Source organism: Chrysochloris asiatica, unplaced genomic scaffold (assembly GCF_000296735.1).
Source record: "Chrysochloris asiatica unplaced genomic scaffold, ChrAsi1.0 scaffold00171, whole genome shotgun sequence".
NCBI classification, from domain to species: Eukaryota; Metazoa; Chordata; class Mammalia; order Afrosoricida; family Chrysochloridae; genus Chrysochloris; species Chrysochloris asiatica.
The window spans coordinates 5,085,947-5,110,923 of NW_006408689.1; the positions used below are offsets into that span (position 1 = coordinate 5,085,947).

At 40.4% G+C, this 24,977-nt stretch overlaps 1 protein-coding gene across 1 annotated transcript in view; it reads right to left on the reverse strand.

Annotated features, from left to right (window-relative positions):
- Positions 1 to 24,977, reverse strand: part of PRDM6 (PR domain containing 6) — a 160,228-nt gene that overhangs the window by 130,685 nt on the left and 4,566 nt on the right. Inside the window, exon 2 of the mRNA XM_006871632.1 lies at positions 18,824 to 19,131. Coding sequence (XP_006871694.1) covers positions 18,824 to 19,131 — 308 coding nt within the window. The remainder of the gene's footprint in view (positions 1 to 18,823; positions 19,132 to 24,977) is intronic.

A 24,977-nucleotide genomic window follows, 5' to 3' on the forward strand; every position in this document is an offset into this window, starting at 1 on the left:
AAAATATATTGATAATTACTTGTAATTGGAATTAAAATACTGGACACAAAGAGGAAACATCAGTCACTGAAAATATGGCCTTGTTGATAGAAATAATGCGAGAGATCAAATGATAGAATTTTGGAACACCAATGCAATGCACTTTTAAAGATCATAAAAGACGACTATACACATGGACTTCAACAGATGGAATACACAGAAATCAACTGACTACATCTGTGGAAACATATGGTGGTAAAGCTCCATGTCATCAGCCAAAACAAGGCCAGGGGTAGACTACAGATTAAACCATCAATTGCTCATATGCAAGTTTAGGCTGAAGCTGAAAAAAATTAACACAAGTCCACAAGAGCCAAAATTTGACCTTGAACATATTCCACCTGAATTTAGAGACCATCTCAAGAACGAATTTGATGCATTAGACACTAATGACCAAAGACCAGAAGAGTTGTGGAATGCATCAAGAACATTATATCATAAAAAAGAAAAAAGGTAATTAAGAAGACAAAGAAGAAAGAAAGGCTCAAAATAGAAGTCAGAAGAGACTCTGAAACTTGCTCTCCACTGTAGAGATGCTAAAGCAAATGGAAGAAGTGAGGAGGTACAAGAGCTGAACAAAAAATTTCAAAGGCCAGCTTGAGAAGACAAAATCAAATATTACAATGAAATGTGAAAAGACGTGAGGTTAGAAAAACAAAAGGGAGAACATATACAACATTTCTCAAACTGAATGAACTGAGGAAAAAATTTAAGCCTCAATTTGAAATACTGAAGGATTCCTGGGGCAAAATAGCGTATGATGTAGAAAGCATCAAAAGAGCACGGAAGGAACACCCAGAGTCACTGTACCAAAATGAAATGGTCGATGTTCAACTTCAAGAGGAAGCCTATGATCAAGAACCAATGGCACTGAAGGGAGAAGTCCAAGGTGCACTGAATTCATTGGCAAAGAACAAGACTCCAAGAATTGATAGAATACATACTGAAATCTTCTAGCAAACTGATGCAGCACTGGAGGCACTCACTCATCTGTGCCAAGAAATTTGTAAGACAGGTACCAGCCAACTGATTGGAAGAGGTGCATATCTGTGTCCATTCCAAAGAGAGATCACCCAATGGAATGTGGAAATAATCAGGCAATATAATTCATGTCACAAGCAAGTAAAAGTTGCTAAAGATAATTCAAAAATGGCTGCAACCATACATTGACAGAGAAATGCCAGTCAGTGGTCCAAGTTTCAGATTCAGACAAGGATGTGGAATGAGGGATGTCATTGCTGACATCAGATGGATCTTGGTTGAAAGCAGAGAACACCAGAAAGATGTTTACCTGTGCATTAGCAACTATGCAAAAGCTTTAGACTGTGTGAATCATGATGTGCTATGGACAAAATTCAGGAGAATGAGTATTCTGGAATACTTAATTGTGCTCGTGAAGAACCTGTACATAGACCAAGAGGCAGTCAACTGGACAGAACAAGGGGACACTGAATGGTTTAAAATGAGGAAAGGTGTGTGCCAGGGTTGTAGTCTTTCATCATACTTATTCAACCTGCATGCTGAGCAAATAATCTGATAAACTGGATTATATGAATCAAGATTGGAGGAAGACTTTTCTCCAATTAACAACCTGTGATATGCAGATGATACAACCTGCTTTCTGAAAGCAAAGAGGACTTAAAATACTGATGAAAATCAAAGACCAGAGCCTTTGGTATGGGTTGCACTTCAATGTAAAGAAAATAAAAATCCTCACAACACTATGATAAATCGAGAGAAGACTGAAGTTGTCAAAGACTTCATTTTGCTTGGATCTACTATCAACACTCATGCAAGCAGCAGACAAGGAATCAAATGACACATTGCATTAGGCAAATCTGCTGCACAAGTCCTCTTTAAAGTGTTGAACAGCAAAGATGTTAGTTTGAGGACTAAGGTGCACCGGACCCAAGCCATTGTATTTTCAATAGTTTTCTACGCATGTGAAAGTTGAACAATGTATAAGGAAGACTGTAGAAGAACTGATGCATTTGAGTTATGGTGTTGGAGAAAATTAAAGTTATCATGGCTGCCAAAAGAACAAAGAAATCTGTGTTGGAAAAAGTACAACTAGAATGTTCCTTAGAAGCCAAGATGGCCAGACTTTTTCTCTCATACTTCAGACATATTATCAGAAGGGGCTAGTCCCTGGAGAAAGACATCATGCTTGGTTGGTAAAGTGGAGGGTCCACAAAAAAGAGGGAGACCCCCAATGAGATGGACTGGTGAAGTGTCTTAAACATAGCAGCAATTGTGAGGATGATGCAGGCCCAGGCAGTGTTTCATTGCTGCACATAGGGTCACCATGGGTTGGAACTGACTCAATGGCACCTAACAGCAACCACCACAGGGAGGGAGCAGGACAACTGTTGTTGCATAGAGGGGATTGCAATCATTGAGGTGAAACAAAGTGATTTGTTGAATGTAAAGCTGATGATCTTGTCTGTAAACCTTCACTCAATTCATAAAAAAGTTTAAAAAATAAAAAAAAAATGGAGTCTGAAAAATGAGAGAGAAAATGACATGTGGGGATGTTCATGTTCTAGAATGCCTGCCCAGGTGTCGATCGCATGCCAGACTATGAGTGCTGCTGCTGTTCAGTGCCATTGAGTCAATCCCAACTAACAGTAATCCTTTATGGGGTTTCTGAGGAGCAACTGGAGGGTTTGAACCACTTACCTTGTGGTTAGCAGTGCAGTGCTTATCCAACAGTGCCACACCAGATGAGGTAAATGAGATTTTCTGTTGATCATTTGGATAAGCCCAATTAAACTTTCTTCTCTTTGGGGAAATATTCTGATAAAAAGCTCACATAGAACATAAATGGCCTCATGGGTCCCAGAGTCCAACACGTTTAGGAATGGAAGAATCATTCTGAAGTTGTTCTACTATTTCCTCATTGCCATGTCACCCACAGAGCCAAAAGTAAGGACTGTTCCTTTTTAATAGCAGAGAAAAGGAAGTGGATGAGGCATTCACAACAATAGTTAACCTGGTCATTAGTCCACATAGGACCTAGAACTCTAATGTGCAGAGGCTCAGATCTAAAGAAGCAGAGACATCTTAGTCCTTTCCCTAGTCAAATGTCTTCAGTCCCCAGCTGATGTCAAGTGATCCTGTGGATTTAACTAACTGCACACCCAACACTCCTCTTTTATTTCTACTGTCCACTAAGCTTCTCCTAGCCTCATCCATCCTTGCCCCACTATGGACTGCTCTCCTTACAGCTCCCAGAGCGATCCTTTTAAAATGTAAGTCAGCTCGTTGTACTCCTTGCTCAACAGCTAGTTCACTCTGAATAAAATGCAGTGTTTCCACAGTCTAAATATTTGACCCCTAAGCTCCCACCCTGCTCCTCCAAACTTACTTTACTTCCAGCACCTGGCCTCCTAGTTGTTGCTTGAACATATCCGCACCTCAGTTTCCCCTGCCTGGAACAACATGTCCCCAAGATAGTAACAAGACTCATTCTTTTTTCCATCAAATCTCTCCTTAAATATCACCTGTATATTTTATCTGACAACCCAACCTTGCACGGTACCTTCTCCGACCACTGTCTCATATACAGCCAATAGTTAGTTATTAATTATTTTCCAAAGAAGAACTTTTGATGTCTCTCATAGATGGTTAAAGTCTTCCTCTTCTCTCCCTGCCTCAAGAAACCTATGACCCACTGGTCACACAGTGATCATTCTGGCTCAACTTCAAGTTGAGATGCCAGGAGAAAGTGCGACGGAATAAAACCAAGCTGTCCTGTTAACATTTCCCAACTGGAAGTTACGTTAGCTATACCCAGACTTTTATGATGCACTTACCACCGTTCTTTCAGCAGGTACATCTAGAGTTGAGCACTTATTCTGGAATGCAAAAGAAACAAAATACTCATCTGAGGTCCTCTTGTATGAAGCTACCACACTGACTGCGGCTACAAGCAGTATCAAGAGATAAACTAAAACCTTAACAACAGCCAAGGAAGAGAATGTGGAAAGGGTAGTGAAGATATGGGATTATCCCAAAAGGAATTCTTGGGAGATGTGGCTCTAAAAAAGTAAAAATATAGGTTGCCCAGAATAAGGGGGAAAAATCTTCTGGGTAACGAAACAACTTAGACAAAACCACAGAAGTGAAAATTCACCAGACATTGGTGATGCAGTCCGCTAAGTGAGAGTGAAGAAGCACGCAGAGGAAGAGGAGTTGAGCTTGGAAAGACAGTGCAGCCCCATAAAGCACCCAGGAACACCTGTCCTCCCAGTCCCTGACTATATATATAAAGACTATCTTGGTCCTCAAGCTTAAATCTTCCACCTCTTTCCCTGATCGTCCCAGTAGGAAATCACTATTCCTCTGGATACTCCAAAAAGCATTTTCACACACTGCTTCCAAGTGGAATTACTCAAGGTCCTACTACCTTACAGTCTTTGAGAGCAGAGTTGGTCTTGCCTATCTCTGTGACCTACACAATGCCTCCATCATGGTAGGTTCTTGCAAATGTGTGATAAATTGGTTTCACTAAATGCTGGGAAAATAATGTCAAGGGCCTGGACTATGTGAAGCTATGACTGGCTTGTATCTGAGGAACCAATGCAATGTACACCAAGGAGGGACAGCTCACATCCAGAACTAAAGGCCAGAACCAGCTGGGTGGAGGATTCTATATCAGAGACTGAGGACCATATATAATGGTCAAATACTGGAATGTGAAAGCAGCACAGCAACAGACTAGTTAAGACCAAGGACTTTGCAGTCCACAACACCTCTCTGAAATACTGATATGACTAAATACATCTCCGAGGGAGCTATGTAAGCTCTCTCTGCAATGAGTACCTTATCTCATTGAAATATTCTGAGGATAAATTAGGAAAACCCCTATAAAGCTCTTAGTAGAGTGCTTGACACAGACTCAGTGTAAAAGTGTTTTGTTGTTGTTGTTAGGTGCCTCAAGTCAGTTCCAACTCATAGCGACCCTATGAACAACAAAACATAACACTGCTCGGTCCTAGGCTAACCTCACAATTGTTGCCATGCTTGAGCTCATTGTTGCTGCCACTTTGCCAATCCATCTTGCTGGGGGTCTTCTTCTTTCTCTCTGACTCTCCACCTAACCAAAACTGATATCCCTCTCGAATGACTAGTCCCTCCTGACAATACGTCCGAAGTATGAGAGACGAAGTCTGGTCATCCTGGCCTCCAAGGAACACTCTGGATGCACTTATTCTGACACAGATCTGTTGGTTCTTTTGGCAGCCCATGGCACTTTCAATATTCTCCTCCAACACCATAACTCAAAGGCATCAATAGTGTTAGCCATTATTATTGTCATCATCATATCAACAGTACTTCTTAAGTGCTTACTGTATGCTAGATACTATTTTAGCTGCTACAGATACAAATATTTAAGGAAACATCAGAGTAACTCCAAAATGTTGAATTTACAAACCAAATGGAACTATGAGGGCACTGTTAGTTGTAAGTTAAAGAACACAATGTCAAATATCCCAACAAAGATGTCCTATAGGCAACTAAGAATATAGGACTTAAGGGAAATGAGTATGAAGAAAAAGAAGAGAGATCAGCATGAAGAGTCTGCCAGCTATCGCTCATGGGGAACAATTGAAATTATGAGAACAGATGACTTTCTTGAGTGTGATGAGGTAAAACCAGAAACAGGCTGCATGCTCACAAACTACCTCCACTGAAGGGCAGACATAGGAAGCCGTGGATGAAGACAAGAAAAGATTGGCAAATTGACAGATACATTTGGCATATAGAAAATGGATAGGCTACAAATCCCAAATGTCATGCAATGCACATATGGCCTCTCTATATGACACAAGAGTGCACAGAAGGAGCCAGCAGGAGACAAGTAGAAGACAATGTGGCTGGCTATAGCACTGGTAAGAATTTAGGGAGTTAAGATGTCCTGTTTGTGTTCACATAGCTCATACCCAAAGATAACTGGAACTCAAGTCCAGTGAACACCACCCATATGTTCTTCAATAGGCCACTTCCTACTGAAGCACACCTTGGTTACTTAGGGGTTGATTACACACTGGAGTCCCTAGGCAATATTATTAATATCCTCCACTATTAACCAAAAGATTGGTGGTTCAAGTCCACCCAAAGGAACCTCAGAAGAAAACTCTAGGGATCCTATTTCCAAAAAATCAGTCATTGAAAACCCTATGGAGCACACTTCTATTCTCTACAACAGGATTGCCACGAGTCGGAATTGACTCAAAGGCAGTGAGTTTTAATTACACACTGCAGTTTACATGCAGTGAAGCACTTTCTGCCTTTTTAGCTGCTTCCTTACACCTGGTCAGAAGTAGTTCTGGGGTAAAGAAAAAGTTATGGAAAACCCATTTTACTGTTAGTAGTTTTTTTTGTTTTTTTTTAATACTTGTATCTATCTTCAGTTTTCTATCTATCTGAAGAGAGAGAGAGAGGTAGAGAGAGAAGAAGGTAGTAAGGGAGGAGACTGGAAATGCCCAAAGGAGAAATTAGCCAAGACTCAATGGACACAACAGTAGGTCGAGACTAGAATGACCACAGAAACAGCACTAGATCAGGTGTGGAACTGATCAGCCAGGTGTGCTCACTAGTGGCAAAGACAAGGTGAGCAGTAGCAAGGAGACCAATATCCATAAGGTTAAGAATGGTCCAACCCAGGGTTTTGCTTTTTCAAGTGTAGTTCTAGGACCACCTGTAGTGTTTATTAAGAAAATAGATTCCTGAGACCCACCATGAGACATTTTAGGGGCAGCACCTCACATTGCATTTTGCCTGGCCCTCTGAGCCTGGAAATTCTTACGTACATTAGATTTTAAGAACTACTGAGCTAGAAGAAAAACACTGAAAATATTGATTATTATTCTTACTGTTTCTTTTTTGAAATAGCTTTGCTTAAATCAGTCACTGTCCTAGGTTCAGAGATGATCACCTTGTGGAACTCAGAAACGACTGCAGGTATCCAGGCTCAGGGAGCAGGGCCTAAGCTGAATTTTTGTTAGGTACCATCAAGTCAGTTTCAACAACAGAACAAAACACTGCCTAGTCCTGTGCCATCCTCACAATTATTTCCGTATTTGAGCACATTGTTGCAGCCACTGTGTCAGTCCAATTCACTGAGGATCTCCCTCTTTTTTGCTGACCATCTACTTCACCAAACATGATGTCCTTTTCTAGGGACTCGTCCCTCCTGATAGCATGCCCAAAGTACGCGAGACAAGTTTAACCATCCTCACTTCTCAGGAACATTCTAGCTGTATTCCTTTCAAGGCAGATTTGTTCATTCTTCTGGCTGTTGTTGTTAAGTGCCATCGAGTCAGTTCTGAAACCCGGATCGAGTTTCCAAAGAGCAGCTGGTGGGTTTGAACAACCGATCTTACAGATAGCAGTCCAGTGCTTATCCTACAGTGCCATACTGGACTCTTCTGTCAGTCCACGGTAATTTCAATATTATTTGTCAGCACCATAATTTAAATGCATTCTTTCTTCTCTGGTCTTCCTTATTCATTGTCCAGCTTTCACATGCATATGCTGAGCTGAATAGGCTATCAAATACTTTGAATATCACCTCTTTTTAAATTGCCATCAGAATAAAAACTCCAGATACAATAGAAATGATTCATACGAAACAAATACATAGAATATATTCTGTTGTTGTTGTTGTTAAGTGCCATCGAGTCCTTTCCGACCCATAGCGACCCTGTACAGGGTTTCCGAGGCTGTAGATCTTTACAGAGGCAGAACGCCTCATCTTTCTCCCGCGGAGCAGCTGGTAGTTTCGAACTGCTGGCCTTAAGGTTCGCAGCCCGATTCGTAACCACTACGCTACCAGAGCTCCTTACATAGAATATACATAGTACTAAAAATATCCATTTCAGTCTACATTTTTTATTCTTTATGACACATGTTGGCATTTATGTTTTTATGTTACATATCTAACTGCAGATTGTCACTTGGAATTCTTGCTTTGAATTGACACGTATTCTGAACTCATATGATGTCTGCACTCACTGGCACACACGAAGCCGCATACATTTTTATGGACAATGCAAATGTGCCACTGCGTTGATTTGCTGTCATTTAATATTTATTGACAAGTCACAATATGCTAAGCATTGAGATGTTTTCTATTCAGAATTCAATATCTGGTGTCAAGCCTACCTAATGAATTGCTCCTGGTTTGAGGTCCACGTTCAAAAGACCTTCAGATTTCAGGACTTCCTTGTGATTTCCCTCTTTATGTTACTAGGTCATTCCCCTTACATTTTCATGTTGCAAGTCAGCTCTCTGTTAGGAGGTCCATAAGTTAGCATTTCACTTGCTACAATCATGTACATCTGAGAAATCTTTCTGTCCCTCACATTGTAGTTATTCATACTGCCCTCCCATAAGCAGCAGAATTTTATCATTAAAATCAACCAACATTTTTTTTTTTTTAACATTCATAGAATGGTACACCTTTAGTACATAATCTATTCTTACTTGTACAAAGTGCTAAATAAATTTGCATTTAAATATTATTTGAGCCTAATGTTCTAATAGGTAATTAAATTCAAACTGTGCATCATAATCTATGGTGTACAATCTTTTGTTTTAATAGATAAATGTTGTGGTTCTTTATATCTTGCGCGGTGTCCATTAGAGACAAAAAAATTACTACTAAAATCCCAGTTAGAAAGGGGGAAACGTCTCAGTTGTTCACAAGCCATAAACAATGTTCCTTAGGAGCCTTGATGGTGCAGTGATTAAATACTCATCTGATAACCAAACCCACAGTTCGGCAGTTCAAAACCACCAGTCACTCCATGGAAGAAAGATGTAGCCGTCTGCTTCTGTAAAAGTTTACAACCTTAGAAATGATATGGGGCAGTTCTACTCTGTCTTGCACGGTTGCTATGAATTGGAATTGACTCAGCGCTAATAGGTTTGCTTTGGGTTATTGTTCTCATAACAGTCGACATGAAGCAATGGAGATATAAAACAGTAGTTACCCTAAAGTCTCAGACATAGCTAGATAAATTAGTGAACCTTCCTATTTAGACAAGCATTTCCAAGAGATTTGCTCTTTTTTGTTAACACTTTGATGCATAAAATAAAATGTATTTTCTTTTTCCTTCTCTGAGGACCACTAATATCTCCCTATAGATGCCAGAAAAGGTTCTTGTCTTGTTAAAAAACTTGTGCTGCAAAACATCTGAAAATACCAGTAGAAGTGTTTATATAATATCAGTTGGATCTGTTGATAGTCAATGAAATTTCCCACCAGAAAAGATTCATAGAGAAACGGATGGGTTTAGACATAAAATCAAAATCTATCCATAGATGAGTCAAACTTAAAACAACTGGAGGCTGTCCTATAATAATAGTGACATTCATTGCTGTTTTACCATGTGTTCTGAAGCAGGAGAATTAAGAAGATAGTGTAAATATTTTTTTTTCTAGAACTGTAATTCAATGAAATAAATGTATGTTGTCTGACATAAAGTTATCTCTCAAAAACATCATTATAAAATCTATCAACAATGGTTACCACTATTTTATATTTTTACATAGTTTAAATTTCTTATGAGTATTAATTATTTTTAATACAAAAATTCATATCTACTTTTTAAAACCTAGTGAGATTCTCCTTATTGTAGATTATTTGGGCCAAATTTTAAATTAAAATTAATTATAATAAATTATAAACAATTCCCTTCTTCAATAGTTCAACACTGAACCCTCTCCTCCAGATACTATGTATTTATTTTTAATATCACAAATGAATTTTAATATTAGTTGGGAGTAAATAAAATTAATTCCAAAAGCATTTTATTCTAAACTAGAATTCATTTAGAGGCTATTGGCCATTTTGGATTATACATGGATGTTTGAGAATTTAGTAAGTACTATTACGTCTGTGATACGCATTAATATTCCCAGGTGTACTAACAACATTTAGCTCTTGGTGCTTTACAAGACACTGAAAACATGACTTGATTACATTCCATTTGATTCCAATTAAAAGGCACTTAAGAAGTTTCTACTGAATTAGATTACACTGAATGTTTCTATAGAAGATACTTCATTATCTGAGGCAGCTTTAATTTAAAATGATCACAGAGAGTAAAAAACACTGTTCATTTTAATAAAAAGGGTCTAATCCCATATAATTATTTCACAAGTGGATGCTGTAGATTTTAGTTTATTAAATAAATGTACAGAGCCCCTAAGAAAAACATTTATATGACTGAGTGCCTCATTCACAGTTTGCCCGTGACAGAACTCACCAAAATGGCTTTTAAGTCATAACAGAAACCAGAAATGGTATGGAAAAAAAGCAGCTCATTATTTAAATAAAACAGGGAGATAATATCAAGGCAGTGAAGTAAAAACATTGCCTTTTACTTAAGCAGTGAGTTTTACAACTAATTAAAAATTAAAATGAACTTCTAATTTACTAGACAACAAATAGCCGAATAAACACAAGTGCCACAAAATCATACAATTTCCTGAAATATATTTCTACTTAAAGAGCTATCTTGAGATCAAATTATTACACATTCACAATCAGGACAAACTAAAAATATTTGCCGTCTTAACACTGAGTTAAACAATTTTCTAAAGCACTATTTTCACAAGCCCCAGTTTGTGTTAAAATCTCAAAAGGGGGAAATGATGATTAAAAATAAAATTGTAATTAAAAACAAATGTCCTAAAGTCAGTTATTTTGTACTAAACCTAACCGCCTGGCCAGCTTTCATTGGACAAAACTCTGTAGACACACTTGGCATGTCCATCTCTGATATTTCAGGAATAAAAGCAACTTTGTGGTTTGTGGTTAGTGATTAAGCACCAAGTAGACTTGTGTACATTCTTGTATAAGAAAATCTGCAGCACTTTGAGCAATTCACACTTGTAACAATGTCTTTATTATGCCTTCCAGAATTAATTGACCAAAAGTCTAGTGACTCTACGATATATCTATTGGTTAATTAGAACTCTAAGGACCAACAAATAAAACATTATTGACTTTTAGATCTTCAATCAAATAAATATTTACAACCGCAATTTGCAAAAATTATTTCCTTTTAAGTTGGCACAATATCAAAATCTGCACGACTGATCCAATACATACTAGAATCATCAACATCCTTTCAAAAAATCCTAATCAAAAGGGAGAAAAGATGCTATAATTTCAGAACAACTTGCACCTCCCTTATACCTTAGGTGGGTCTCCCTTGAAGACAAATGCAACTCTTAAAATTGTAACCTTCTTTGAAAGGCTGCCTGACCTTGAATCCAAGAACAGCAGGGTGGGGGTAAATAGTGACCTGGTTTTGGACTGGTAGCTATAGATATCAGAGAATGTGCTTGCTGTCAATGATCATTGCTGAAATCTGTCTATACCACACTGGAACAATCAATTTTGTAAATGATTGCAATAATCAAGGAAATTGCCTAATTTATAAATCCTTGCATACAGCATTTTAATGGATTCCTCCATTTTAATGCTGATGCCTTCAGAGCTAAATGAATTGTTGTCTGGGCTGTCATTACACAAAATGATAAAAAACACTCTGTCTGGTGGGGAAACCACATCTCCTGGATATTCAGACCCGCAACCCATAATCACTCATTAGCGACTTCCATGAAAGTTTCACACTGCTTCTTCACCTTAGGAACAGCAGAGAAGTGGGTTTTATTTGCATCCATGCCTCTAAAAATCCCTGTTAGTTTTAGAGTTTAAACAAATTACATTTCACTGATGTGTTTCCACTTCCCATTTTGACAACCCCACATTTCAATAATTATTCTCACTCCTTTCAGTCAAACGCTGCACTGTTATGTTTTGTTGTAGCACCACGCCTCAGTCAGACAACTCTGCCACTCTCAACTCCCAGATTGTGAATCACATCAACATGGATGATGCTGGATACACTGAAACAAATGTGTGATGTCCCAACACACACATTTCAACTAACAGGTAAATCTATGTACTCCATATGGAAACCCAGGCTGCACACTTAGCTCTTTCCCTCATAGATTGCTCTTCTCAGTTAAACCTTGGCCAATTGATTCCAGCCAATAGTGTGCTGTCAGTACTTTACTTACTGCTCAATCTCACTAACCTGACATTTATGGTGCACTGATTGGCCTCTGTCAGTGGTACGGGTTGTAAATTCACTTTGAAAAGCTTTGTGTTAACAGCCTTCAACCAGGCTCCAAGAAGAGTACGAACAGGCAGCCTGACAATTGCTCGACCTCCTGCCCTTATTACAGTGAGTAAATCAGGTTTTGAGCCATTAGGCTGGAGCCTGGGGCCTACACAAAAAGGACTGACATGACGAAAGGTCAACCTCTGTCACACATGTGTAACAATTTGGATAATGGAATTCTGTAACTTATCTGAGTGAGGTGGCAAATGCTTACAAGGAAAATAATATTCTGCTCTGGCTTCCCTGGCTTTTATGCTAAGTAGTTATACTACGGGGTCTGCATTTCTTGTGTAAATACACAAGGAATGTCTGAACTCATGAAACCTTGAAGCATATACAATTGTAAATATGAAAGAAAGAAAGAGGCAAGCTCCAGTGGTTCAATGTGTGGCATCTTTAGAATGACAAAACATAATTTTCTCACCAATGTATCACTCTGTGAAACATTGATTATATTCATCCTCTGAGAAGAAGATTTTGATATTGTGGACTTGATTTCTCCGCTAAGTAATATGCAGTGTTTCATATTTTAAATCTAACACATTGGACTATAACTATGTAATTCTTGGGTAGCAGTGAATTTTTCTCAGATAATTAAAAATGTCTTCTTTTTCACAGTGCAGTAAGAAGGCTCCCTTGTAGGTTTCCCTGGGCTAGTGCTACCAGAACCATATTACAATCAGATCACTTGCCTCCATGCAATTATGGAGGGAAAAGATTGTATCTGCCCAGTAACCTCTTAGATTCGGTCCTTAATTTCTACACCCTACTTTTAAGTTAGTGTGTGGAGGGGGGAATGGGAAATTACATAGTGTAAGAAAATATGCAGTACAGACCAAGAAATACTTGGGAATTATTTTCCTCACATGAAGAAAATGCTATCAATAAAAGAAACAGTCTGTAAACAACTGATAAACTAAAGTGACTAATAATAAAAATAGTTCTGGGATACAGAATGCATCATTCTTTACAAAGTATTCACTACCAAAGCACTGTAGCCTCACATGTTTGGCTAAAACTTCACTAATGTGACAATTTCCTAATGGTTTTTATAATTAAAAAGAGAGATTTCTTTTTGAACTTAGAAAAGTAAGGGTAGGTAGCATTGTGCAGGGGTGACACATAAACCAAAAAGTACCAGGACTTTAAATGGACCATCTGAAAGCAACAAAAGGTACTTTGATTTTTAACACAATACTGGAAACCATTCCAAGAGGTGGCAGATGGTTTTACAGTTTATGTAAAACTACAAAATGCTCACACTCTATCAAATGGGCACCACTATAAAAGACATCTTCAAATCAAATGAGGCAAGGCCAAAGAGATACACCAGCTGTTACTCTGCATAATTTAAAGCATCATAGTAACATTACTAGGGTTTCTTTTTAAGGGGAAATTATTTGAATTTCACAAAACTGACATATTCAAAACCAAGCTGACAGGCAGTCTAGTACTGTGAATGATAAATTGCTGAGAAATACAAGTTTTACTTCAATATAGCTGTGACAGCCACAGAATTCTATCCCGTAGTGTTTGGGTGAAATTCAGCCAAAATGAGTCAAAGACTGAGGCAAGATGTGGAGTATACAGTTACAGTATTGTCACTGAAACAAGTCCCTAATTTAAACAATGATTTTTTTCTACATCTAAATGTATAAAAGTGGGTACAGTACTATATATATGCAAAATTGGGCCAGTCATAATAATATACATAATACATTTAAAATATGAAATACATTGATTTCTTTCTAGTAACAATTACCTGTGATAGCTTTAAAATACAGATATTTAGCAATGTGTAATATATTTTTAATATTGGTTTCATTAGGATCTTTTGACCTAAGTTAAATGGTAATGATGAAAAATAGACCATTTGCTTAAAAGCAAAGCCCTTATTAAATCTAAAATATTATGGCACAAAATCAAACCACAAAGGGCCCACATTATGTTATCCTTGCATTTTTAGGAAAAATTGTGAAGGTTCCCACACACTGCAAATGAAAAGAAGACACTCAAATTCACTCAGGCAAAGAGAAGACAGCTTCTGTTAAATTAAATCCCTTTCTAGTACCTCAACTATAATCCTAACAAATCACTACATTATTTCAGTTAGCAGAATAACTTTTCTAGGGTGAAATAAGTGCAACTTATTTTGTCATTTTTGCTAAAAATTTTTGTCAAATAAGACTTTGAGTTGAAAAGCTTGAGTAACTCTAGCCTATCTTAAACTGTAACTTTATTTTAAACTTCTGTATTTTATTTCAATAGAATTTTAAGTATATACTGTGCACATTCCTCAGGTCTAGTCATATTAAATTCTGATGTTAAGCAGAAAGGAGAAACCATATGCAATTAGATTAATTTATCTCAAGGGAAAAAGAGCACATTAATAATTTAGATAATGTTTTCCTATGTTAGAATCAAATGTGCCTTTTCACATCTGTATTAGAAAATGCATTAGGATACAATTATCTCATTCTCATCAAATAAGACCTAATTGCTGAGAAACTCTGTTTTCTTTACAAAATAGTCAGAAGAGTTTTCCCATTATGACCAACTAGTTAGAAATGTATCATGCATCCAAGTTTTGTTAGAATAAATGCATATGACCAAAGTGTATAATGGTTTAATGTACCCTGTAATGTTTTTGTTTTAAATTATCTGAGTTTATTATTTTTGTAAATTACATGAAAATTCTGGTTCTAAAAAAGAAAAAATTGGCCAAAAAAAGATAAATATTTTTCTTTTAGAGTGCTAATCTCTTAAATTACAAAAAAGTCACTTTGGCTTTTGCCTAAAAAAAAAAAATAAGAAAGAAAAATTCATAGAATTTCCCCAAAACGCCCAAAAGTGTCTAAGTACATTGAAGGTTGACCAATAAAAGTTTATTTTCTCTAGCTTGCTATATTTTGAAGAATCAGAATTATTAACAAAAATTATAGTAACTATGCAACGTTAAGCCCTCTTGCAAACCAAGCAAGCAAGCAAGCTCTCCATGGCTGATGTATGTTAAATACAAAAAGCCACTTTTCTACAAAGAAAATAGAGCTTTTAACGATTAAACAAAAGGAGTAACTGAGGTGAATCTGATGGTTTCTATAATAGCCTTCATGTATATAATAAAGTACAGCCATACTAAAAACAATGAACTATAAACTGAAACAAAAATCCATCATCTACTTGGAAATAGTGACAGCAAAAGATTAGCAATCCATTTATTGTATGGAAATAAAGATAAGTAAACCAGGTAAGATCCATCAGGACCTAAGTATTGAACTCTAAGTACAGACATTTCTTTAGCAAATGACTTTTAAAAATAGGATAAAGAGAAACAATTACAGTTATGACTTTCAAAGTGAGAGTCATGATTCAATTGCTTTTAATTTTTTTAATCTGCCTTACTTTAACCCAATAGATTTAAAAAAACAGTAACTATTATGAGTCACTCAACAATCATTGCCATAAGTTTCTACAGATTTACAATATATCCCAATTACTAATTTCTCCTAATAGAGAAGTAATATGATGATTTAGAAAATGTTTTCACAAAATAATTTAGGTCTGAAAGGAAACACAAAGATTTAATAAATAAATCTAATATTTAGAATCTTTTGTTATAAATCTAAAAACCCAAACATTTTATAAAGCAATAAATCATGTTTAAAAAAATATAAATAAATTCACGCTTCATCTCTTAAGAATAACTAGCAAAATACCAGCAAAAATCTGAAACCTACTAAATCAAGTGTTTTATCTTACAAATGGGCATCAGAATTAAGTTACCTGGCCACAGTCACATTTATATGATCTATCAGGAGACTGAAACATATCGTAAGGCTAAAGCATTAATATGTCTTCAATCCCCAAAATGTATGTTATTCTAACTGTTGTCCAAGATGAGAAAATAAATAGATCATGTTCTGAATTTAAAAGTAGGGAGGGACCAGTCAATCATTCAAGCGTCCACCAATATATTCAGAACTTTTTTGTCAAATAAAGAACCAATTCTATGAACCCCACACATTCAACCTACATATCCCTAACTATTGGTAAGACTCATTTTATATACACTAAAGTATCAAAGATAAATAAATAAAATAAAACAGTTAAAAGTCTCTAGATTCTATAGCAGAATTTTAACTTCATTAAGTACAAGTAAAGGTACAAACGAAAAGTTCCAGTTTCCACTGTTAATATATATTAACATATATGTAGTGGTTTCTGGCCAACAGTCTAACCAGTCAAAGCCTTGTAGATAAAACAAAACAAAACCAAAGTAGGAATTATGAGCTTTTTTTTCATGTGTATGGATTTGTCCCCTGGTACTCTAAAAATAGATGGGCACTAAACCCAAGACATTGGAGAGAACCAAAATAGTTTTCAGTTTTAACATTTTCACATAGAGTATATCAGTACCATTGAACAATGACTTCACAATTTCTTCAGAAAAGTATTGGCAGACCTTTAACTGGACAGTATCAGAGTTCCTAATAATGCCACTGAAGCATGAAAAGTGCCTGGAAGTATTTTAGAAATGTTAACCACAGTGGATGTTACAAAGTAATTAGTCAGAAACAAACCAACTAGAAAACGTAGCAAAGTCAGATATTTCTCACTTTTCAGATTTTCCTATCCAAAAGCTCTAACTTCGAATCTACTTCTGTGTTTTCTCCTTCCCAGTATCCCTTTCAATTCTTCTATTAAAAAAAATTTTAAATAACCATCTGGTAGCATAATTTTGTCCATCTCTTTTTTATCCCCCTTTATCAGGAACCTTTATCCTGAAAGAAGTAAGTTCGTATAGTTTTCTCAACAATGGAGAAGCCTGAGAGAGTGAGCATTGTGTCTCATTGGATAAATGGGTTGGCTACCACATTGCTCTGGTAGTGTAGTGGTTACGAATCGGGCTGCAAACCTTAAGGTCAGCAGTTCGAAACTACCAGCCGCTCCGCGGGAGAAAGATGAGGCTTTCTATTCCTGTAAAGATTTACACCCTTGGAAACCCTGTACAGGGTCGCTATGGGTTGGAACCGACTCAACGGCACTTAACAACAACCATATTGCTATGGCTACCTTATTTCTATCTTGGACTGCTGAAGTGAGGGCTCAAATACTCAGTTTCTCCCTTCAAAAAAGTCCTTGCAAACAGACCTCAGCACCTAATTCTCATCAGTCAGCTGAGGGTTCTGAGGACCAGATCTGTTTTCCCCAATATGTTACTAACATATTGTTACCAACATATGTTACTAACATATTTTGCAGAGTGGGTACTCAGGAAAAGTGTGAGTGGATTATTGAGTCTCATGAGTTTTATCTGGTAAAGATGAAACAGTCACAGTGAAAAGTAATCACCTTAACAGGTCACTCAGCCAACTGTGAGGGTCAAACTACTGCAGAAATGATCCATTAATGGAGTCAGGAGGCCCATACCAACTTGGTCCCTGGCATTTGAAAATCTTTTTTTTTCTAGCTATTGCCACTCCATTCTATTACCAGGTCACAATTAGTCAAATTTACATATTGCATAGGGAATGATTTCTAGAAGGAGTGGTTCAAACCCACACAGTCTCCCTATGGGAGAAAGCCCTGGTAATCTACTCTGGTAAAGATTAAAGCCATGGGGTAGCTCTAGTCTGTCACATAGGGTCACTATGAGTCAGAATCAACTCAAGAGCACCAACAACATGACTTTTAGCATCTTGTATTTTATAAATAATTCTCCACCGGTGGACAACTTGGCTAAAATTGGTGGGGGGATTAAAGAATGCTGAGACTCAAGAGTTCAAGGATGCAGCTCAATAATCAACCATGAGAAATCTTTGGTTAACATTTTTCAATTAGGTTTGCTTTAAAATAATAGTATCAAATAAAATTATGCTATTAAATAGTGTCACCAACTGGGTTACAAAAAAGTGCCCAGAGGTTTTTTGTTTGTTTTGATTTTCTACCTTGCTGAAGACTTAATAATTTTGTCCAAGGGGAAACCATTTATAATTTCTGATTCATGATATAATGTACTTACTTTATGTACTTCAAAGCTTGTGAACTATGTTGTAGTCTCACAGCTAGCTCAGTGTTTACAAAACCTTTGTATCTGACAAAATAAACTGGACTCCTGTTCCTCCTGGTCATGTCAGTGTTCCTCAATGCCCAGTGTGCAAAATCACATTGGATGAACTTAGAATGGGACATAAAGGTCACTCTGCTCACACATATGCCCAACCTCAATTGGTCCCATTTCCTGCTCCATCTCCTCAATTGGTTCCTCATGTTCTCAAGATCCAGGAAGGCAGAAGAGGTGTACCAATTTCAGATAAAATAAAAAGCATTTTCAAAAACCTGTTGCCCAGTTGTCTTTAGGTGAGCTGCTGTTAAGCCATATCCCTGTCCTGAGACCTCCTCCATCCTGTAAGTACTGCAGACACCAGGCCAGGAAAATCTATTCTGCACTACCCTCTGGGAGCCTAAAGGAGCGTCTCCCTAAGGTTGTGACCCATCAAGGGCCAAGGCTCAGAACTGGCCACGGTTCTGACCTAGTGAAGTGTGCGGGGGTGGAGGGGGCAGGGGGAGCGACTTACCTCCCAAAGATGCTGCGTGTTCCTCACGGCGCCCGCCTGCACCTTCTCCGGGGGCAGGAGCACGCCCTGAAAGGGCCCAATCCAGGTGCCCTGCTGGATCCTCTGGGCCGCACAGATGCCGTAGGCCAGGCCAGGCACCGTGCTAGTGCACAGGCACACCTCCCTCGGCAGGTCCCGCAGCCACTCCGGCAACTCGGGCGGGGGCGCGGCAGCCGCAGCGCTGCTGGTGCCCACTAGCCGGCGAAGTGAGTGCAGAGGCCCGTGCATGGGGCACTCGCCGTTGCGGTTGTCCGCGCACATGTCGCAGCCTGCGGAGGACACGCGGGAGGGGGTGAAGGAAGAGCGTTAACCCGGCCGCCCTAGATGGTCCACCCTCATTTAAGCCCCTCTAGAGAACAGAATCCCCCGCTCAGGTAAACCACCAACTGTGGAGGTGGCGTCCTGAAGGTGCCCGAAACCCACGACCGTTCCCTTCGGATTTGCCTGACCCAAACCAGCCTGAAACGAGGTTGACACCCTGGCCTCCCAAAAAGCTTCCTGAATTGGTCGGGGTGGCTGCGTGGCTCTCGCAGCGGAACCGACGACTTGCGCTTTCTCGTTTCCCTCCTGTCCTTCTGCAATCTCTCCCTGGGTCTTGCCTTTCTCTCTCTCCCTCTCTATCACTCGTTCGCTTCACTAGTTCCCTTTGACCCTCTCACCCTTTCCCATGGTTTCTCTGTCAGGTGTTTTAAGGTGTGTTTATCTTTGTTGTATTACGACGGAAATCCTGTCTTTTGGTCGCCTGGGTATTTGGGTTTTTTCTTTTCACACTCATAGAGGTGAAACTGTAGTCATTTGGGCAGGTAAGCGACCCGTCTGGCGAGAGGTGGCATTCCCATTCCACTCGAGCTACAGGGCAGCGTGGGTCTGGAACCCCTGAAGAGTACGTTCTCCCCGAGCCCGCCCCGGCAGTGGAGAGCACGTCCCACAGGAGTTTCTCGAGCACCCGGTCTGCGCCCATTTTGTGCGCTCCTGTTCAAGCAAGAAAATACTTGATGTGATTATGCTTGAGAGCAAGCTCTTCCCAAAAGCAGAAACAAATTGCAAATGTAACGGTCAGGGTAATAGGTATTTAATGATAAGGATAATGGTCCATTGAGAGTGACGATGTAGAATAAGTACTGGACCACAAAGTCGGTTTGAACCTCAAGGACAGCGGTTCAAACTCAACCAGCCACTCCTCGTTCGAAAGCTATACAGGGAACCGACTAGACGGTACTTAACAACAACTGCTCCTGCCTGGATGGTTGATCCCGTGGCTACATGCGATTAGCTCTGGTAGCGTAGTGGTTACGAATCGGGCTGCGAACCTTAAGGTCAGCGGTTCGAAACTACCAGCAGCTCCGCGGGAGAAAGATGAGGCTTTCTACTCCCGTAAGGATTTACACCCTCGGAAACCCTGTACAGGGTCGCTATGGGTCGGAACCGACTCGATGGCACTTAACAACAACAACAACATATATACACTAAGTGCGAGCTGTTGTTGCTGAAGTTGAGGGCCCGCGGACCAGAGTATCCGATCTCCTCCAGGTCGGAAGGCCGTGGGCATCCAGTATCCCTCGCCTTGAGTTGGACGGGAAGAGACCGAGCGGCCGCGGGAAACCGGGCCTGCTGCGACCGCGCTGTCCGACTGCAGCGCCCTCCGGGTTATTAATGGATCTGGCGGAGCCACGGTGTCTGCGCCCTGGCCCGCGGGGCCTGCCCCGAGGAGGCGCCCTTGGCGCCCGCCAGTGCGACCTGGCCTCCCTGGCCTGGCCTTCCTAGGGAACCACGGCGCCCCCGTGCACGGATGCCCTGTAGACTGGGCTTCACCTCTTGGCAAGCCAGGATTGGCGGAAGCGGTGAGAGCCGGGCACCAGAGGGTTCGCCCTTTCTGGGAAGCAAGTCCCCATAGGGGCCTCTGAGCACCTGCGCCCGGTCTCAGTCGTAGGCAGGCCTGGTGGATAGCCCAGGTTATGCCATATCTGTGCTGAGACAACCGAAATACCCAAGGGACCTGTGACGAAAATGTCAGTAAGTAACCTTCGACAGAGGCACACCAAATCGCAACCCAGTATGGTGAGCAAAACCTTGTTTTGCCATTTGCTTCACAGCTATATGAGCATCCTTTAAGTCTAGGCAGGCTTTGGGCCCGAGCCAAGTGTGCCTTCTGGATGCTTCAACTACTCTTACATTCCTCCCAAGAGAGCCGCAGAGAAAGACGGGACCTTACTATAACAATAGCTTCTTGGAATTGTCTGCAGCCTCTCAGTTGAAAAGCAGCAACTTGTTTCTGTAGGTCATGAGGTATCCATGCCTCTGGACCTCCCTCACACATAAGCTCCCTTTGCCAACAGCATGTACTATATAAAAAAGTGTGTCAGGCTCTGTTTTTCACCCTAGGATAAAGATGAGACTATTTCCATCTTTATCCACGTGTTAACATCCTTCTTCTCAAGCTTTTGATTCTGAAGGGGGGGAAAAGCACAATATTTCAAGACATTAAGAAGCAAAGAAGATAATTAAAAACTCACAATATCAAGTCCTACTGTGGTGGCGTAGTATCAGCTTTGGACTGCAAATGACAAGGTCAGCAGTTCATATCCACCAGCTGCTTCTCAGAAACCCTATATAGGGTCTCTGTGAGTCAGAACCAGCATGACAACACTTAAAAACAACACTATGTGCTAGGCACCTATCTTGATCCACATAACTACCACAATATCTCATTATCATAGTTTCCATTTTGCAGATGGACCCATTGAGGTTTCAGGAGTATTGTAACTTAACCAAGGACCACAGCTAAAAAGTGGAGGGAGAAAGAATTCTCAGGTCTGCCTGGCCCCAAAACCTCCAAACCCAGAGATCTAGAAAGTCTGATGAAAGCTCAGAGATTTTATATCTAAATTCATGATATAACTAATATAGCAGAAGATCGGCAGTTCAAGCTCACCAGCTGCTCCTCGGAAACCCTATACAGGGTTGCTATGGGTAGGAACCAACTGGACGGCACTTAACAACAACAACCCAAAAAAATGTTGTATCATGATTTTGAGTTTTAAAGATTCCTCTGTTCCCATCCCCACCCCCAACTCTTGGGTTTGGGGAGGTTAAAGTAAGAATGAATGAAGAAGTAAATAGCGAATGTTCATAATTTTTCATTTTGGTGCCTACTATCATAATTGGCCTTTCAGCAACTTAGCAAAAATAGCTTAAAGGCAAATGACAATAAGCAAAAGAAAATCAAAATAGATTACCCCACAGAGTTGCTTACCTGGCTTTCCCTTTCTGGTTTACACTTAAGGAAGCAAAAGATAAGATGTAAGAACATTTAGTATTCACTCCCCAACAGCATGGACCAAAGATGCCAACTTCCAACACCTCCACCACATATAACATCACACCAACTACAACAGTAATGAAACTAGTAGCAAAAGTACCAACATCAGCTACTACCCCTACAGACAAGAAGCATACTTCCATTATTTGTACTGTGTGCTTATAAAACTATGGCTGAGTCCTTTCTCTAAGAAGTCCTCTGAAACCCTCTCCCACTTATTAAGCTTCCTTTGTTTCCACTAAACATTGAAAGAAAAATTAATAGTAACACTTGGCAGAGTGAAAACTAAAGTTCCCCCAACATCTTTTAGGCCCACAGCAAAAGAAGCAAGGGCAGTCAATTTTAATTAGTCCAGCCAACATGAGTTTTCTCAATTTGTAAACCACTTCATGCTATAGCAAAACGTTCTGCCAAAAAAGTTGACCAACTGCCATCAAAGTACATGTTATACTCGAATGCTATTGTTTTGTAATATAAAAACCTCAGCAACTGAAAGTCTTTGGCTTCCGACTAATGCCTCAGATTCCCAGAGGAGTTTAATGATATTTAAAACAAGCAACTTATTACTTGAGGTTTACAAATAGAAAGCAAGTGGACAAACATTCATACAAAATGCTCTCTAACCAGTGAGCCTTAAACACCTTTATGAAATGTTTGAGGGAGAAGTGAACTAAATGTCCAACTAGATATATAAATTATATATTTAAAGTATGTGTATTCACCATATGCTAGGCCAAGCAATACACAATTAAGTCTATTTGTGTTCCCAAAGAGGAGGCAAATAAATGTTCCCACTTTCTCTTAAAATCAGAAAAAGAGTTTCTATGCAAGTTCAGAATTATCCTTCATAGAGTTTCCTGTATCTGTGAGAAACATTTTCAAAGCTCCCTAGCAAGATATTTGAAATGCCACTGTCGATTTTCTATCTTGGATAGATGTGTTAATGCTCCTGTCTATTATGTGCCCACGGATAAAGGACAGGGAGTATCATCAGATTTCATACTTATTCACCTCCTGGTTTCAGAAGACCAGGCCAAGGGGACTGAAGATCTTTCACTCCCATGTATATCCTGTTTTGTTGAATGTTTTACAAATGCATGTACTACTTTTGTAATTTAAAGTGGATATATTCATCAGCTGCTCCTTAGAAACCCTATACAGGGTCGCTATGGCTCAGAACCCGACTCGAAGGCACTCAACAACATGTTCTATGTTAAAGGAGACAGCGTAGGCCATGGTTTTCCTTTCTGGGATTTCATTTTTCATTCTAGCAGAGGGAAAATGTAAATGTTCCAAGGCTTTGCGTGTCTGGGGAGGCCGATCTGCACGTGTGGACGAAGGCAGAGTCACGGCCCCGTTGGGGAGCGTCCGCCAAACTAGGCCTTCGCCTGCCCGCACCAGCCCTCTCGCAAGGGAATCAAGGAGCAACTGAAAAGCTTGCTGGGCGGCGGTACCCGCTCGGGCAGTAAATCCTCCGCGACCGCCACCTAGGTCGCGGCCTTTAGTCCCCCAGGCCGAGTCCGACGAGGCCAGCATTTATCGATCCCCGCACGGAGCAGCGGCCCCAGCGGTGTGCGCAGTGCCGCGTGAGCCCTGGGTGCGGGAACTGGCCACGAGGGCTGGGGGCGCGAGGTAGAGGAGACTGGGGTGTTGTGTGGACCGTGGACCAGGCAGGGAGTCGGTTAAGCTTGGTGGCATCCGGAAAACCTCCCTCCCTAGAGTTCACGCCCCCCCGGGGCTGTAGCCGCTCTCTCTCACTCTCGCTCGCTCTCTCCCTTTCTGTCTCTCAGGCTGGATGCTGGATGATGGGGGCTGCGGGTGCACTAGGTGGGGCGCTCTGGCTGGCGGGAGACCTCCGCATCTCAGGTTGCCTTTTGAAGGCCTGGCTAGACTAAAGGGTGTGGCCGACGCCACCACACTCTGAAGTCCCTGCAGCCCCACATCATTCTCACCACTCAATCCACGAAGCAGGGGTCTTCCAGGCTCCCGGACGGAAGATCCAGAAGCTTAGTAGGTTAGTCCCTCCATGAGGTAGAGGAACTGGCTGTGGTCTAGCCCCGCGGGGGCGGCCCAGCTCTCAAGGAACTTTCCTGGGGACTCTATACGAGTTTAAAGCCCAGCGCCAATCACAGACGCACTGGGCTTTCCCGCCAGTCTGGCTGCGGGCTTGGCCCTAGGACCAGGAAGGAGAGACAAAAGGAGGAGGGAGAGAGGAAGGAGGGAGGAAGAAATGTGGATTTTATTTGTCTCCCGATGACTGTATTAATAAATTAAATGGGAGCTCCAGTGTGTAAGGGTGAGAGAATATTGCGTGGAGATAAACCTCGCCGGCCCCTGCCCCTGCGAGGCCGCCATATACAATGCGGAGATGATGAATAGGAGCCGCGAGAGGAGATCGAAGTGGGCCTGGGCTGGCTCTACTCTCTCTTACAAAACTATAGGGCAATTAATTGTGGCTTGTCCCCTCATCCTTCATCTCCTGGTGGCACATATCGATGGAGATTACTGCTGATGGACCATTTTATCACCTTAAATAAACAGTCGCCACCTCTTCTAACCTCAATCTAATATATGGCTCTATGTTCAGTTTCAGGGCGCTAGATAACGAATGATGTAAAACAGCTAAATCATGTGTGTTACGGGATAGTTCTGGGCTTGCACACATAAAAGAGAAAGAAGGGAAAAAAAGAAAAAGAAAACACACACCGATGCTTAATCCCCCCTCCCACTAAGGACAGGTCTGAAATCCAAGTCGCTCATAAGCTTTTGATGGAGGGGCTACTGGTTGGGAGGAAC